The 17,506-nt window shown below is 41.8% G+C and overlaps 1 protein-coding gene across 4 annotated transcripts in view; it reads right to left on the minus strand.

Moving 5' to 3' along the window:
• IFFO1 (intermediate filament family orphan 1) overlaps positions 1-11,239 on the minus strand; it is a 47,862-nt gene extending 36,623 nt beyond the window's left edge. For 2 of the 4 annotated variants that reach the window (XM_033925567.1, XM_033925566.1), the window contains exon 1: positions 10,652-11,236. In XM_033925567.1, coding sequence (XP_033781458.1) covers positions 10,652-11,175 — 524 coding nt within the window. In that variant the 5' untranslated portion in view covers positions 11,176-11,236. Of the gene's footprint in view, positions 1-10,651 lie in introns of all 4 variants that reach the window. The other 2 variants (XM_033925568.1, XM_033925564.1) reach the window with 2 other exon arrangements.
• Between the last annotated feature and the right edge of the window lie 6,267 nt (positions 11,240-17,506).

Consider the following 17,506-nt stretch of genomic DNA (forward strand, 5'->3'; position numbering starts at 1 on the left):
TATAAATAATTTAATATAAAGAAGGAGGAGAGGGGAGGATGAAATAGGGGAAAGGCATCTTCTCTCACTTTAAAGTCTTGCGTTCCTGATTTCCTAACACGTAAAGGAGACAGAAGAGATGAACGGTGACTTGAGACGATGTTTGCATGTGCCCATCTGCACGTGTGTCTGCGAGAGCCTTCCCCCTCCGTCTGCAATGCAGCAATTCTAATAATAACCCATTCATCTGCACCACCCTCAGGAATCCTAGAAATGAGCCTGCTCAGGGAGTCCACAAGACATATTTCCAGGCCATATCAAATCTTCTCAGATATCACTGTCCAGGGGTGAGGGGTGGATGATAGCAACCTGCACACTCAAATACATGGTTTGGTAAAGAAGCAAGAGGAAAAATAAGCAGGCATGTTTCCTTGGCATTATGGACCTGAATAAATGGGCAGAGTGGATGGAACCAGTGGCCTTTTTCCAGCTATCATCTGCTATGTTCTTATTCTCCACTGGTTATCAGGCTTCCTCCCCCACCCTTCTCCAGGCCCCGGTGCAGAAAGTAATATATTACCAGCTCAAACTTATTACTGAATATATTACATTTACAAAGTTACAAGTAACTAGTTCCAGTAATGTATTACTTGAGGATATAGCAAGTTAATTATAGGCAAATTTTATGCATGGCAAACCTGCACAAGGTTTCGTAGTGAGCAACGGCTTCTTGTGCTATCCAAAACTAGAAGCATCAGCAAACACTGGCACTTGATTTTCTGTGCCAAAATACAAGCCATCAAAGACTAGGGGACACTCAATGAAGTTACAGGAAAATACTTTGAAAACCAAGAGGAGGACATACTGCATTATTTCATTCATAGAAACATAGAAATTGACGGCAGATAAGGGCCACGGCCCATCCAGTCTGCCCACCCTAATGACCCTCCCCTGCCTTTACTTTGCAAATAGATCCCACGTGTCGATCCCATTTGGCCTTAAAATCAGGCACGCTGCTGGCCTCAATCACCTGAAGTGGAAGACCATTCCAGCGATCAACCACCCTTTCCTGCCTCACCACGCAGTTTCCCAGGGAATATTGACAGAGGACATGGTTAACATAGAAAGGTTCCTGGAGGAAAAGTCCATATTCAGACAGACATGTGGGAAGCCACTCCTTGCCCAGGATTGGTGGCATGGAATGCTGCTACTATTTGGGTTTCTGCCAGGTCCTGGTAAGCTGGATTGGCCACCGTGAAGATGGCGTACTGGCCTAGACGGACCATTGGCTATTCATATACCTTTCAAAAACAGTTCGCACTTCAGGCTCCTACTCAAGGGCTAAAGTGCGCGGACTCTTTTGGTTTTGTTTCACTAAGTGCACTTGCTTCTTGGTTACCACCTGCATTTAAAACCTAAGCAGCACTTTTAATATGAGAGATCGACAAAACCCTCTACACCACCCTGGACCCTAGGGGTAAAATTTTTGCATTGTTCTCCTGTCAGCAGGGGGCAGCATACTCTCTGCATACCACGGAATGCCTAAGATACAGCATATATTTTCATATCAACCGTGGTTGTATCTTAACATCCCCATGCTAATCGTTTCTGCATTCCTCAGTGCATGCAACCTTTGTTAACCCCTGCAGCTAAGCCTGCAATTACTTTCTGTTTCAGCTTTTCCCCACCCTGTTAGGTATCAACAAATAATACCACATTCTCTCTCACTTATCTCCCACTTTTTCTAGGATACTCTATTAACCCTCTTTCTTGGTGCTACTCCTGGGACCTGCTTAATTAGCTGTCTATATCAGTGTTTTTCAACTGCTGTTAGTGTGCCGCGAGATGTTGCCTGGTGTGCCGCAGGGCCGCCATCAGGGCAGTACTACCAGTCCTGCATTTAGGGGCCCGGAGCTGACAGGGGGCCCGAGGCAGGGGCGCCAGTAGCTCGCCAAGGCAAAGTGAGTCGATCACCCAGGACTCACTTTGTCTTGGCGATCTAATCTATCGAGCCGATAAGTCTTCTTCTCCCCGACGTCAATTCTGCAGTCGGAGAGGAAGTTCGGGCCAGCCAATCGCTGCCTGGCTGGGCGGAACTTCCTCTCCGATTGCAGAATTGACGTCAGGGAGAGCATGCGTCGGCGTCTGTTATCCATTGGTGGGTCCTGTTCCCCGATGGCAGCGGCAGTGGCTTGGGGAACGGCAGGGAGAAAGAAAGAAAGGGGGCAGGCAGGGAGACAGAAGGAAAGAAGAGAAACAGAAAAAAAGAAAGGGGGCATGAAGAGAGGAAGAAAAAGTTGGGGGAGGGAATGAGGTGTGGAGGAGAGAAAGCATACAGGCTGATAGAAGGGAAGAAAGATTGGATGCACAGTCAGAAGAAGAAAGTGCAACCAGAAATCACCAGACAAGGTAGGAAAAATGATTTTATTTTAAATTTAGCAAAGTGGAGGCAGTATTACCACAGTTTTCAAAGGAATTTGCCCAAATAACTTAATAGTTAACTGGGTAAATTCCCAGAGATGAAAACTTCCCTTCACTTACTATGCACAGTTCTGAATTTATATCTGCTGTCTATATTTTACAATATGGTCCCCTTTTACTAAACCGCAATAGTGGTTTTTAGTGCAGGGAGCCTATGAGCATCAAGAGCAGCGCTGGGCATTCAGCGCAGCTCCCTGCGCTAAAAACTGCTATTGTGGTTTAATAAAAAGGGTATATTTGTCTATTTTTGTATGCTATAAAAACCAAATACAGAGAGAGACTGAGAGCTGTTGACGAAGAGCTACGTGTGTGTCTTTCTTCGATTCCAGCCAGAATATCAGCTTTGTGTTCAGCCAAACAGGCCCAGGTTTCGCACTGAATAAAGTATTTTATAATTTTTCACTATTCTGTTTACTTAATATTTCATAATAAAGTAATTATAAAATACTTTCTTTGTGTTTATTTGATTCCTATTCAAGAGAATTACTTTATATATATAGTCAATATAAGCACAGAGTTAAATTTTTTAACATTTTCTAATGGTGGTGTGCCTAGTGATTTTTTTCATGAAACAAGTGTGCCTTTGCCCAAAAAAGGTTGAAAAACACTGGTCTATATAACACCTTTAAGGAAGAGGATTGGAGGGTGGGGAGGCTCAATGCCACTATTCCCCTGTTATTGAGGAGGACAGAACAGAAACACCAGGATAAGGTCTCATTAGGGCACTTTTATGAACACGTGGTCCTTGGAATCCCTTCCACGATAACCACAACAAAAAGACAGCAGTAAACTCCTATGAAGTCAAGAAACCACTCAAACTCCCAGGCCCTATCGGAAAGAAATCAGAGGAAAAGAGGGGTCTACACACCCCGTCTGAAAGAAATCAGAGGACGAGAAGAGACTAAAAGCCCGTCTGTAAGAAAGAGACTAAAAGCCCGACTGTAAGAAAGAGACTAAAAGCCCGTCTGTAAGAAAGAGACTAAAAGCCCGTCTGTAAGAAAGAGGAAGAGACTAAAACCCCATATCTGTAAGAAAGAGACTAAAAGCCCATATCTGTAAGAAAGAGACTAAAAGCCCATATCTGTAAGAAAGAGACTAAAAGCCCATCTTTTAAGAAAGAGACTAAAAGCCCATCTTTTAAGAAAGAGACTAAAAGCCCATCTTTTAAGAAAGAGGAAGAGACTAAAACCCCATATCTGTAAGAAGGAGACTAAAAGCCCATCTTTTAAGAAGGAGACTAAAAGCCCATCTTTTAAGAAGGAGACTAAAAGCCCATCTTTTAAGAAGGAGACTAAAAGCCCATCTTTTAAGAAGGAGACTAAAAGCCCATCTTTTAAGAAGGAGACTAAAAGCCCATCTTTTAAGAAGGAGACTAAAAGCCCATCTTTTAAGAAAGAGACTAAAAGCCCATCTTTTAAGAAAGAGACTAAAAGCCCATCTTTTAAGAAGGAGACTAAAAGCCCATCTTTTAAGAAGGAGACTAAAAGCCCATCTTTTAAGAAAGAGACTAAAAGCCCATCTTTTAAGAAGGAGACTAAAAGCCCATCTTTTAAGAAAGAGACTAAAAGCCCATTTTTTAAGAAGGAGACTAAAAGCCCATCTTTTAAGAAGGAGACTAAAAGCCCATCTTTTAAGAAGGAGACTAAAAGCCCATCTTTTAAGAAAGAGACTAAAAGCCCATCTTTTAAGAAAGAGACTAAAAGCCCATCTTTTAAGAAAGAGACTAAAAGCCCATCTTTTAAGAAAGAGACTAAAAGCCCATCTTTAAGAAAGAGGAAGAGACTAAAACCCCATATCTGTAAGAAGGAGACTAAAAGCCCATCTTTTAAGAAGGAGACTAAAAGCCCATCTTTTAAGAAGGAGACTAAAAGCCCATCTTTTAAGAAGGAGACTAAAAGCCCATCTTTTAAGAAGGAGACTAAAAGCCCATCTTTTAAGAAAGAGACTAAAAGCCCATCTTTTAAGAAAGAGACTAAAAGCCCATCTTTTAAGAAAGAGACTAAAAGCCCATCTTTTAAGAAAGAGACTAAAACCCCATCTTTAAGAAAGAGACTAAAACCCCATCTTTAAGAAAGAGACTAAAACCCCGTTTGTAAGAAAGAGACTAAAACCCCGTTTGTAAGAAAGAGACTAAAACCCCGTTTGTAAGAAAGAGACTAAAACCCCGTTTGTAAGAAAGAGACTAAAACCCCGTTTGTAAGAAAGAGACTAAAACCCCGTTTGTAAGAAAGAGACTAAAAGCCCATCTGTAAGAAAGAGACTAAAAGCCCATCTTTTAAGAAAGAGACTAAAAGCCCATCTTTTAAGAAAGAGACTAAAAGCCCATCTTTTAAGAAAGAGACTAAAAGCCCATCTTTTAAGAAAGAGACTAAAAGCCCATCTTTTAAGAAAGAGGAAGAGACTAAAACCCCATATCTGTAAGAAGGAGACTAAAAGCCCATCTTTTAAGAAGGAGACTAAAAGCCCATCTTTTAAGAAGGAGACTAAAAGCCCATCTTTTAAGAAGGAGACTAAAAGCCCATCTTTTAAGAAGGAGACTAAAAGCCCATCTTTTAAGAAGGAGACTAAAAGCCCATCTTTTAAGAAGGAGACTAAAAGCCCATCTTTTAAGAAGGAGACTAAAAGCCCATCTTTTAAGAAGGAGACTAAAAGCCCATCTTTTAAGAAAGAGACTAAAAGCCCATCTTTTAAGAAGGAGACTAAAAGCCCATCTTTTAAGAAAGAGACTAAAAGCCCATTTTTTAAGAAGGAGACTAAAAGCCCATCTTTTAAGAAAGAGACTAAAAGCCCATTTTTTAAGAAGGAGACTAAAAGCCCATCTTTTAAGAAGGAGACTAAAAGCCCATCTTTTAAGAAGGAGACTAAAAGCCCATCTTTTAAGAAAGAGACTAAAAGCCCATCTTTTAAGAAAGAGACTAAAAGCCCATCTTTTAAGAAAGAGACTAAAAGCCCATCTTTTAAGAAAGAGACTAAAAGCCCATCTTTAAGAAAGAGGAAGAGACTAAAACCCCATATCTGTAAGAAGGAGACTAAAAGCCCATCTTTTAAGAAGGAGACTAAAAGCCCATCTTTTAAGAAAGAGACTAAAAGCCCATCTTTTAAGAAGGAGACTAAAAGCCCATCTTTTAAGAAGGAGACTAAAAGCCCATCTTTTAAGAAGGAGACTAAAAGCCCATCTTTTAAGAAAGAGACTAAAAGCCCATCTTTTAAGAAAGAGACTAAAAGCCCATCTTTTAAGAAAGAGACTAAAAGCCCATCTTTTAAGAAAGAGACTAAAAGCCCATCTGTAAGAAAGAGGAAGAGACTAAAACCCCATATCTGTAAGAAGGAGACTAAAAGCCCATCTTTTAAGAAGGAGACTAAAAGCCCATCTTTTAAGAAGGAGACTAAAAGCCCATCTTTTAAGAAGGAGACTAAAAGCCCATCTTTTAAGAAAGAGACTAAAAGCCCATATCTGTAAGAAAGAGACTAAAAGCCCATATCTGTAAGAAAGAGACTAAAAGCCCATATCTGTAAGAAAGAGACTAAAAGCCCATCTTTTAAGAAAGAGACTAAAAGCCCATCTTTTAAGAAAGAGACTAAAAGCCCATCTTTTAAGAAAGAGACTAAAAGCCCATCTTTTAAGAAAGAGACTAAAAGCCCATATCTGTAAGAAAGAGACTAAAAGCCCATCTTTTAAGAAAGAGACTAAAAGCCCATCTTTTAAGAAAGAGACTAAAAGCCCATCTTTTAAGAAAGAGACTAAAAGCCCATCTTTTAAGAAAGAGACTAAAAGCCCATCTTTTAAGAAAGAGACTAAAAGCCCATCTTTTAAGAAAGAGACTAAAACCCCATCTTTAAGAAAGAGACTAAAACCCCATCTTTTAAGAAAGAGACTAAAAGCCCATCTTTAAGAAAGAGACTAAAAGCCCATCTTTTAAGAAAGAGACTAAAAGCCCATCTTTAAGAAAGAGACTAAAACCCCGTTTGTAAGAAAGAGACTAAAACCCCGTTTGTAAGAAAGAGACTAAAACCCCGTTTGTAAGAAAGAGACTAAAACCCCGTTTGTAAGAAAGAGACTAAAAGCCCATCTTTTAAGAAAGAGACTAAAAGCCCATCTTTTAAGAAAGAGACTAAAAGCCCATCTTTTAAGAAAGAGACTAAAAGCCCATCTTTTAAGAAAGAGGAAGAGACTAAAAGCCCATATCTGTAAGAAGGAGACTAAAAGCCCATCTTTTAAGAAGGAGACTAAAAGCCCATCTTTTAAGAAGGAGACTAAAAGCCCATCTTTTAAGAAGGAGACTAAAAGCCCATCTTTTAAGAAGGAGACTAAAAGCCCATCTTTTAAGAAGGAGACTAAAAGCCCATCTTTTAAGAAGGAGACTAAAAGCCCATCTTTTAAGAAGGAGACTAAAAGCCCATCTTTTAAGAAGGAGACTAAAAGCCCATCTTTTAAGAAGGAGACTAAAAGCCCATCTTTTAAGAAGGAGACTAAAAGCCCATCTTTTAAGAAAGAGACTAAAAGCCCATCTTTTAAGAAGGAGACTAAAAGCCCATCTTTTAAGAAAGAGACTAAAAGCCCATCTTTTAAGAAGGAGACTAAAAGCCCATCTTTTAAGAAGGAGACTAAAAGCCCATCTTTTAAGAAGGAGACTAAAAGCCCATCTTTTAAGAAAGAGACTAAAAGCCCATCTTTTAAGAAAGAGACTAAAAGCCCATCTTTTAAGAAAGAGACTAAAAGCCCATCTTTTAAGAAAGAGACTAAAAGCCCATCTTTAAGAAAGAGGAAGAGACTAAAACCCCATATCTGTAAGAAGGAGACTAAAAGCCCATCTTTTAAGAAGGAGACTAAAAGCCCATCTTTTAAGAAGGAGACTAAAAGCCCATCTTTTAAGAAGGAGACTAAAAGCCCATCTTTTAAGAAGGAGACTAAAAGCCCATCTTTTAAGAAGGAGACTAAAAGCCCATCTTTTAAGAAAGAGACTAAAAGCCCATCTTTTAAGAAAGAGACTAAAAGCCCATCTTTTAAGAAAGAGACTAAAAGCCCATCTTTTAAGAAAGAGACTAAAAGCCCATCTGTAAGAAAGAGGAAGAGACTAAAACCCCATATCTGTAAGAAGGAGACTAAAAGCCCATCTTTTAAGAAGGAGACTAAAAGCCCATCTTTTAAGAAGGAGACTAAAAGCCCATCTTTTAAGAAAGAGACTAAAAGCCCATCTTTTAAGAAAGAGACTAAAAGCCCATATCTGTAAGAAAGAGACTAAAAGCCCATATCTGTAAGAAAGAGACTAAAAGCCCATATCTGTAAGAAAGAGACTAAAAGCCCATCTTTTAAGAAAGAGACTAAAAGCCCATCTTTTAAGAAAGAGACTAAAAGCCCATCTTTTAAGAAAGAGACTAAAAGCCCATCTTTTAAGAAAGAGACTAAAAGCCCATATCTGTAAGAAAGAGACTAAAAGCCCATCTTTTAAGAAAGAGACTAAAAGCCCATCTTTTAAGAAAGAGACTAAAAGCCCATCTTTTAAGAAAGAGACTAAAAGCCCATCTTTAAGAAAGAGACTAAAAGCCCATCTTTTAAGAAAGAGACTAAAACCCCATCTTTAAGAAAGAGACTAAAACCCCATCTTTTAAGAAAGAGACTAAAAGCCCATCTTTAAGAAAGAGACTAAAAGCCCATCTTTTAAGAAAGAGACTAAAAGCCCATCTTTAAGAAAGAGACTAAAACCCCGTTTGTAAGAAAGAGACTAAAACCCCGTTTGTAAGAAAGAGACTAAAACCCCGTTTGTAAGAAAGAGACTAAAACCCCGTTTGTAAGAAAGAGACTAAAAGCCCATCTTTTAAGAAAGAGACTAAAAGCCCATCTTTTAAGAAAGAGACTAAAAGCCCATCTTTTAAGAAAGAGACTAAAAGCCCATCTTTTAAGAAAGAGACTAAAAGCCCATCTTTTAAGAAAGAGGAAGAGACTAAAACCCCATATCTGTAAGAAGGAGACTAAAAGCCCATCTTTTAAGAAGGAGACTAAAAGCCCATCTTTAAGAAGGAGACTAAAAGCCCATCTTTTAAGAAGGAGACTAAAAGCCCATCTTTTAAGAAGGAGACTAAAAGCCCATCTTTTAAGAAGGAGACTAAAAGCCCATCTTTTAAGAAGGAGACTAAAAGCCCATCTTTTAAGAAGGAGACTAAAAGCCCATCTTTTAAGAAGGAGACTAAAAGCCCATCTTTTAAGAAGGAGACTAAAAGCCCATCTTTTAAGAAAGAGACTAAAAGCCCATCTTTTAAGAAGGAGACTAAAAGCCCATCTTTTAAGAAAGAGACTAAAAGCCCATTTTTTAAGAAGGAGACTAAAAGCCCATCTTTTAAGAAGGAGACTAAAAGCCCATCTTTTAAGAAGGAGACTAAAAGCCCATCTTTTAAGAAAGAGACTAAAAGCCCATCTTTTAAGAAAGAGACTAAAAGCCCATCTTTTAAGAAAGAGACTAAAAGCCCATCTTTTAAGAAAGAGACTAAAAGCCCATCTTTAAGAAAGAGGAAGAGACTAAAACCCCATATCTGTAAGAAGGAGACTAAAAGCCCATCTTTTAAGAAGGAGACTAAAAGCCCATCTTTTAAGAAGGAGACTAAAAGCCCATCTTTTAAGAAGGAGACTAAAAGCCCATCTTTTAAGAAGGAGACTAAAAGCCCATCTTTTAAGAAGGAGACTAAAAGCCCATCTTTTAAGAAAGAGACTAAAAGCCCATCTTTTAAGAAAGAGACTAAAAGCCCATCTTTTAAGAAAGAGACTAAAAGCCCATCTTTTAAGAAAGAGACTAAAAGCCCATCTTTTAAGAAGGAGACTAAAAGCCCATCTTTTAAGAAAGAGACTAAAAGCCCATTTTTTAAGAAGGAGACTAAAAGCCCATCTTTTAAGAAGGAGACTAAAAGCCCATCTTTTAAGAAGGAGACTAAAAGCCCATCTTTTAAGAAAGAGACTAAAAGCCCATCTTTTAAGAAAGAGACTAAAAGCCCATCTTTTAAGAAAGAGACTAAAAGCCCATCTTTTAAGAAAGAGACTAAAAGCCCATCTTTAAGAAAGAGGAAGAGACTAAAACCCCATATCTGTAAGAAGGAGACTAAAAGCCCATCTTTTAAGAAGGAGACTAAAAGCCCATCTTTTAAGAAGGAGACTAAAAGCCCATCTTTTAAGAAGGAGACTAAAAGCCCATCTTTTAAGAAGGAGACTAAAAGCCCATCTTTTAAGAAGGAGACTAAAAGCCCATCTTTTAAGAAAGAGACTAAAAGCCCATCTTTTAAGAAAGAGACTAAAAGCCCATCTTTTAAGAAAGAGACTAAAAGCCCATCTTTTAAGAAAGAGACTAAAAGCCCATCTGTAAGAAAGAGGAAGAGACTAAAACCCCATATCTGTAAGAAGGAGACTAAAAGCCCATCTTTTAAGAAGGAGACTAAAAGCCCATCTTTTAAGAAGGAGACTAAAAGCCCATCTTTTAAGAAGGAGACTAAAAGCCCATCTTTTAAGAAAGAGACTAAAAGCCCATATCTGTAAGAAAGAGACTAAAAGCCCATATCTGTAAGAAAGAGACTAAAAGCCCATATCTGTAAGAAAGAGACTAAAAGCCCATATCTGTAAGAAAGAGACTAAAAGCCCATATCTGTAAGAAAGAGACTAAAAGCCCATCTTTTAAGAAAGAGACTAAAAGCCCATCTTTTAAGAAAGAGACTAAAAGCCCATCTTTTAAGAAAGAGACTAAAAGCCCATCTTTTAAGAAAGAGACTAAAAGCCCATATCTGTAAGAAAGAGACTAAAAGCCCATCTTTTAAGAAAGAGACTAAAAGCCCATCTTTTAAGAAAGAGACTAAAAGCCCATCTTTTAAGAAAGAGACTAAAAGCCCATCTTTAAGAAAGAGACTAAAAGCCCATCTTTTAAGAAAGAGACTAAAACCCCATCTTTAAGAAAGAGACTAAAACCCCATCTTTTAAGAAAGAGACTAAAAGCCCATCTTTAAGAAAGAGACTAAAAGCCCATCTTTTAAGAAAGAGACTAAAAGCCCATCTTTAAGAAAGAGACTAAAACCCCGTTTGTAAGAAAGAGACTAAAACCCCGTTTGTAAGAAAGAGACTAAACACCATTTGTAAGAAAGAGGAAACGAGGGGGGTCTAAGCAGTCGGGGAGGGAGAGGAAGTCCTTCCTCCACTCCACTCCCTCCCTCCACTCACCGGAGCTTGTACTCGTCCCTCTCGCGCTTCACCTTGGCCAGCACGTTGTACAGGGCTCGGATCTCGGGGGTGATGGTGTCGATCTGGACCCCCACCCCGTCGGGGTGCATCCACGACACGCCCGGGCCCTGCACCAGCGTCTCGAGCCCCGAGCCCAGGCGGCGCGTGTGCGAGTAGGACCAGATGGTGCCGGGCATCAAGCGCGCGCCGCCGCCTCCCCCTGCGCCTGCGCCGCCGTCGCCCGGGGCCCGGACGGGCGCCCCCACGCCCGTCTGCACGCCCTGCTCGCGGCTCAGGGGTCTCCGGCGCAGCCCCTCCTGCAGCTCCTTCTCCAGCATCCGGTTCCTGCGCTCCAGCTCGTGCACTTTGGCCAGGAAGCAGCGGAAGCGCAGGTTGAGGGTCTTGAGGACGCTGATGTTGGAGCCCAGGTCGTTGCGCAGCGCCATGGGGGCGGGGGGCCCGTCCGGGGCCCCGCCGCCCTCGTCCAGCTGCAGGAAGAGGCTCGCGCCCAGCAGCGGATTCATGACGGACGCGGCGAGCGGCTCTGCAGAGCGCGACGTCGGCGACGTCGCCAGCCACGCCCAAGACGCTGCGTCGCGCCGGGAGCTCCTCCCCCTCCTGGCCTCTAACAGCAGCAGCTCCACCGGGTCTTCTCTCTGCCACATCATCAGTGACGCAGCAGAGCGAAGGCCCCAGCCCATTGGACAGCCACCACTGCCGCTGCTCTGCCACTAGAGCAGCAAAGTGCCCGGATCCTGACGCCAAGCGCAGGAGCACCCCTCATGGTCCCATTAGCCCCTCCCCGTTCACCACTGCTGCATTGTTCAATGGTCTGATGACAAGAACACTTGACAAGTCCTGCTCAGAGTGAACAGTTTTACTAAAAATTGCCTGTGCCAATGGGACTATATTTACTCAGAGAGACAGACAGAAAAGAGGGTCTCTGCTTTTCCCCCATCACCACCTGCTACATTCATAAATCAGTTTCCTACAGCTGTTCAGCTAGCTTAACACTGCCTGACTCATCCAACCAGCTCACCATTTGTTTGCTTTTTTCTAACACATCAGTTTTCATTTCGATTTGAAAAGGACATTGTGGAGCCATCTGTAGCACTTAAACCAGCCCTCCCTCGGCTTCCCATCAAAATGCACACTTTCAGAAGCAGATGTCCTCAACGATTAGAGAACCTGAGGATGTTACCTCCATCATAGAAAGACTAGCTTGGAAGGGACCTCAGGAGGTCAGCTCATGTTAGAGAAAGATGTAGCTAGGAGGCATCTCAGGACACATAGAGAAATAGGACTACAATGGAGGTCAATAAATCATCTACTCAGCAATGTTCTTCAATGCAAGGCCCAGAGGCCAACGCCATTAGATGGCTATCCCTGTCTCTATAACTAAGCTAATGGCAGAAAGGGAGAAGTGGATGGGGAAAGAGCAGCATGCTTGAGATTTCTAAAGGTTTAGACAAGTAACCATGAGTACACAGGTAAAGGAAGATTAGATTCTACCTGCTAATTTACTTTCCTTTAGTCCTAGACTGGCACAGATAGGTATTATGCACGCCTACCTGCCGATGGAGACTAAGACCCACCAAGCTTTGACATGTGCAGTCCCCTGAAGCCAGTCAACAGGGCATAAGCAAGCAAGAGTCCCTCACTGGCCAACACCATCATAAACCAGGCAACTCCTGAAAAGGCAACCACATCGAGCTATGGCCACCGAGATCCCAATGAAAATGCCCATTCCCAAATCTTAATCTTCTGTTTTATTATAATTGCAGAAATCCAAATTAAACAGTGTGGGTTCACTCTGTGCTGGTCTAGAGGAACTAAAGGGAAGTAAAGGAGCACGTAAGGCCTCATTTTCCCTTCCACCAGCTCTCCCTTTCTCTTCCCAACTACCTTCCTTTTCAGTATCTCTAACCCCCCCCCCCCACCGCGCCGCACACACACACCATCCCTTGTGTCCAACTGCTCTCCTTTTATGTTCTCTCCCTAAATCCCATTGTCCACCATCTTTCTCCCTCTCCTCTGTTTTACATCCATTATTTCTTCCATCCCCCCCATTTCCATCATCTCCCCCCAGCCTCCACCATCTATTTTCCCCCTCCACTAAGTTCATATCTCCCATCCATCTTCTCCCCATATCTCCAGTCCACCAACTCCCCCAAGTCCATCTCCCCTCTCCCCCCATCTACCTTTATTTTGATGTTGCTAGTGGCGGTAGTGATTTAGCAATCCAGAGTTCTCCTGCCACCACTCCTTGCGTCTTCTCTCCACTGCGGCCTGCCCTCAGTGAAAACTTCCCATTTCCCCTTGGGCAGCTGAATGGAGACGACTGGAGAAGCAGCAGAAGAACTCTGCTAAATTACCGCCGCTTTTGCCTGGAGTAGAAACTTGGTAGATGCGGCCGAGAAGAGAAATTCTTCCAGCCGGGAAGGAGCCAGCCAACCAATTACCTTGCTGCCGCCGATCCACACAAGAGTTCCACTTAGCGCTCCCTTTGCCGAAGTCCTTATGATGCAACTTCCGGTTTCGCAAAACCGGAAGTTACATTAGATGGAAGGACCGGCGGCACAGGGAAAGCCCGACTGGGTGAGTTTGTTTTTTTGGCATAACAAATTGATTTGAATTGATTCACCCGAAGTGAACCGGTGAATCAATTCAAATCAGGCAGCACTAGCAAACACATCCAGTCTATAATGCTGAAAAAATGAATGAATGGCCGACCAAACTGTTGCCTTACAGATGTCTAGAGAAGAGACTAAGGTATGTTCAGCCCAGGACATAGCTTGAGCTCTGATGGAATGGGCTCTCAAGAATTGTGGAACTGTCTTGACAGGCAGTAAGTGGATGCTACTACCTCCTTAATCCACCACGCAATAATAGCTTTGGAAGCTGCTTCACCCTTCCATCAATAAAGGAATGCAAGTATAATCTATTTTCCCAGCAAGTGGCCAATTGGGAATATATAATTCAACCGTTAATTTCACCATCATTCTCTTCCATACATTTTAGAAGATTAATGAAAACTTGTGTAGTAAATTTTAAATATGATATGTATGCTTTTAATTGATTGTAAATTCAACAGTTAATGTGCTGGTTTTATCTTTTGTAAATTGCATAGGACTGGGAGATATCTGCAATTCATACCTAAATTCTTGAGTTACAGACAAGTAACGGCAGAGAACATAACCAAGTGCTTCTTAACTGTGTAACCGCAAGTTCAACACAGTTTACAAAAGACTATAAACAATGAACAATGTCATTAAGATCCCAGGACCAGAAAGGAAAAGGCCGAGACCACCTTGGAGAGGAATGAGGGGACCAGCTGAAGAGTTACCTTGTCTCGAGAAAAGAGCAAGAAAGAGTCTGCAATTCTTTTTATTTATTTATAAATTTAAATAATTTTATCAAGCATTGAAAATCTTGTACAAAAAGATTGAAGAAATTTCAATTACAAAGAAAATGATAGAACCACATATTACTTAAACAATCTCCAGTCCACAAAATGGATCCAACATTTTCATGCAATTTAACTATAAATCTAAACTGAAGAAAAAATAAGTATCTGGTGGCTGAGCCTGGGAGTCGATTTAGTCACTCTAATTCGTTGTTCCTTCCCTTTTCAAGGCGCTTCAAGGTCTGAAAATTAGTTAGCTGAGATGGATCGAAGAATACTTGAACCATATTTTACTATGCATTTACAGGGAAACCTAAGGACAAATACACCCCCAACCAAAGTCACTCCAGATTTCAACATAAGGAAATGGCGTCTTCGTTTCTGAGTCTCTTTAGACACATCAGGTAATATCTATTTTCAGGCTGAGAAATTCTTTATATCTATTTTTAAAGAACAATTTCACACTCCAATTTTTATCTGGGAGTAATGCCACAGTTAGAAAAAGAATCACAATAGTATCTAATTGCGATTCATGTTGAACTTGATCCTTTACTTGCTGATCTGGCTCTTTACTAGGCAAATAATATACCTGGGTAAAGGAAGGTATAAATTCTTCAGGAATATTAAGAATTTAAATAAAATATTTCTTCAACGTATCTCTAGGTGTTATAGAGAAAATTTAAGGAAAGTTCAACAAATGCAGGTTATTAGCGCGGTAATTATTTTCAATCATCTCCAGTTTGCTCCTCAAATTTATGTTATCTTTTATCAACTTCTTGACCTTGTTTTACCCCTGTGACATCTTTTTCCATTTTTTCTACATTAACATTTACCGAGGTCAACTCTTGTTTAAACTCTTTTAGTTCTTGTTTTTTGTTCATATAATTTCTTCTCTATTTCTTTAATCTGTGGGTTTAAAGAATTTCCCAGCTTGATCACCAAATCCCAAAGAGTCCAAAGTTACTTTGGTGGGTTTTTCAACTATAAAGGCACTTTCATGCTTAGTTCTGAAAAGCTCAACTTCCATATTCTCTTCTTGTTGGCCGTTTCTCTTGTCCCAAAGTTGTTCCAGCTATGGGGTCCATCTTAGGACTTAGAAAGTCCATTGAGGAATCCAATGCCAAGCTCCAAGAGTCTGCAATTCTGAGATGGGTCAGGGCCAGGACCAGGACCAGGACAAGGTCACGAGAAAAAAAGTCTTCAGAGTAAGATCTTTCAGTGCGCAACCCATTAAAGGCTCACAGAGAGCTGCTATGAGGACCAACAAGACCAAATTAAGGTGGAATAGAAAGACGGACGGGAGAGCGAACGAGACAGACCCTGCAAAAGAAATGGATAAGATCCAGAAAGGAAGCTATAGAACGCCCATGAATAAAGCCCCCAAAGCAGGACAAGGCTACCAGCTGAACCTTCAAAGAAGACAGGGAAAATGCCCTTATTCAAACCGTCCTACAAAAACTCAATGTCCAGGAGTGAAGGCTTAAGAAGAACCAAGTGACGGTCAGCACATCAAGCCTCAAAGATATGTCAAACATGTACATAAGTGAGCAAAGTAGTCCTTTTCCTCAACCGCCAACAGGGTAGCAATAACTGCGGGTTATAGCCCTTTTTACTCAACTGTGCCCTCTCAATAGCAAAGTCATGAGCAAGAACCAAACTGGATCCTTCATCCACACTGGGCCCTGAGTCAGCAGGTCTTCTCAAAGTGGCAGATGAAGAGGATCCTCCACCATCACATACCAGATCCCTTTACCATGGCCTGCATGGCCAATCAGGTGCCAACAAAGCCATCATGCCTCTTGATTCGCTGAATGACTTTGCTTATCAGAGGCCACAGAGGAAACGCATACAACAGCCCCTGAGATGGCCGATGTTGAACCAGCGTATCCAGAACCTCAGAGAATCTTTTCTTCTGCTGAAGAACAGAAGGACCTGGGAAATAGATGACGTCACCATGAGATCCACCATAACTTTCAGATCCCATTTGTTCATAATTCGTGTGAAGACGTCCGGATGTAGATGCCATTCTTCCAGATTCATAATATGTCTGCTGAGATAGCAGGTGTGGACTATGTGCACCGTGGACAATTCAGAGATGAACCTCTGCTCAAGCCATGAGCAGTGCTGCCTCCCTGACCTCCAGGGGACTCTTCAAGATCCACATAGGCCATGGCATTGTTCAACACTCACACCACCCTGGCCTTGAAGGACAGCAACACCAAGCGCATCGATCTGTTCTCCAGAATACTGACCAGCAAATCTCCTCTCTCGACCAGCCACCCTGAGCTACTCACGCCACACAATGAGATTCCCCCCAGCTAGAAAGACTGGCATCAGTGGAGAACAGGATCCACTGTGGGAGTTGAAAACTCACACTGCTCAACAGATGATTCTCTACCAGCCATCACCCAAGACTCCGGCGGGCTAAGCGCCATAGGGGAATTCTGTCTTTCAACTCATGCAATGTGTGGAGACCTTCTGGACAGGAGATCGGACTATAGGGACCTCATGAACTCTGGCCCACTGCGCCACTTCCAAGACGCAACTATGGACCCCATGACCTGAAGAGTCTCCCTGGCTTACAGGTTCCGGGACCAAATCTGGAGTTGCAGTTTGTGAATCCATGCTTGCATCAAAAACACTCTTCCCACAGATGTGTCAAACAGCACTCCCAAATATTCCAGCAACTGTGATGCCTGAAGATGGCTCTTGGCTAGATTTATCACCTCACCTAACGACTGCATGACTTGCACCACTCTGTCCATAGCTCCGACACTTTACTGAAATGACTTGGGCCAGATAAACCAGTCGTCCAGAGATAGCTGCATCAAAATGCCCTCCTTTCGAAGAGCTGCTGCCACCACACCATCACCTTGGAAAAAGTATGAGGAGTGGTAGTCAGTCCAAAGGGAGCACACAAAACTGATAATGCTTATTTAAAACTGCAAACACAAACCAAAGGAATCTCTGTGAACCTGTAAATAGGCCTCTGCCAGATCCAGTGAAGTACTGCAACTATGACCATCCACAAGGTCTCCATGCAAAAAGACGGTACCCAAAGAACACAACTGACGCCTTTCAGGTCTAGAATCCGACAGCTACTTTTTGAGAGCTACTAAATAGATGGAATAATGACCAAGTCCCTGCTCCTCTGGCACAACTGGAATCACAGCCTTTGCAGAGTATCCCTGACAGCTCTGATTTTCCAGCAAGCTCAACAAGGAGAATCAAAAAGGCATCCATCAGAGGGTAAGCAAACTCTAGAGCGTAACCATCACACACCACCTCTAAAATCCACTGATCTGAGGTAATTTGGTTAAGCCCTGATAAAATTCTCACAATCTTGCTTCTAAGGGAATCAGAGGGTAGGCCCTCACACTTTCATTGTGCTATCTGATTTACGGCAACCACAGAGGGACTCTTTTTCAAATATATTTTTCAATTTATTC

Source organism: Geotrypetes seraphini, chromosome 16 (assembly GCF_902459505.1).
Source record: "Geotrypetes seraphini chromosome 16, aGeoSer1.1, whole genome shotgun sequence".
Lineage (NCBI taxonomy): Eukaryota > Metazoa > Chordata > Amphibia > Gymnophiona > Dermophiidae > Geotrypetes > Geotrypetes seraphini.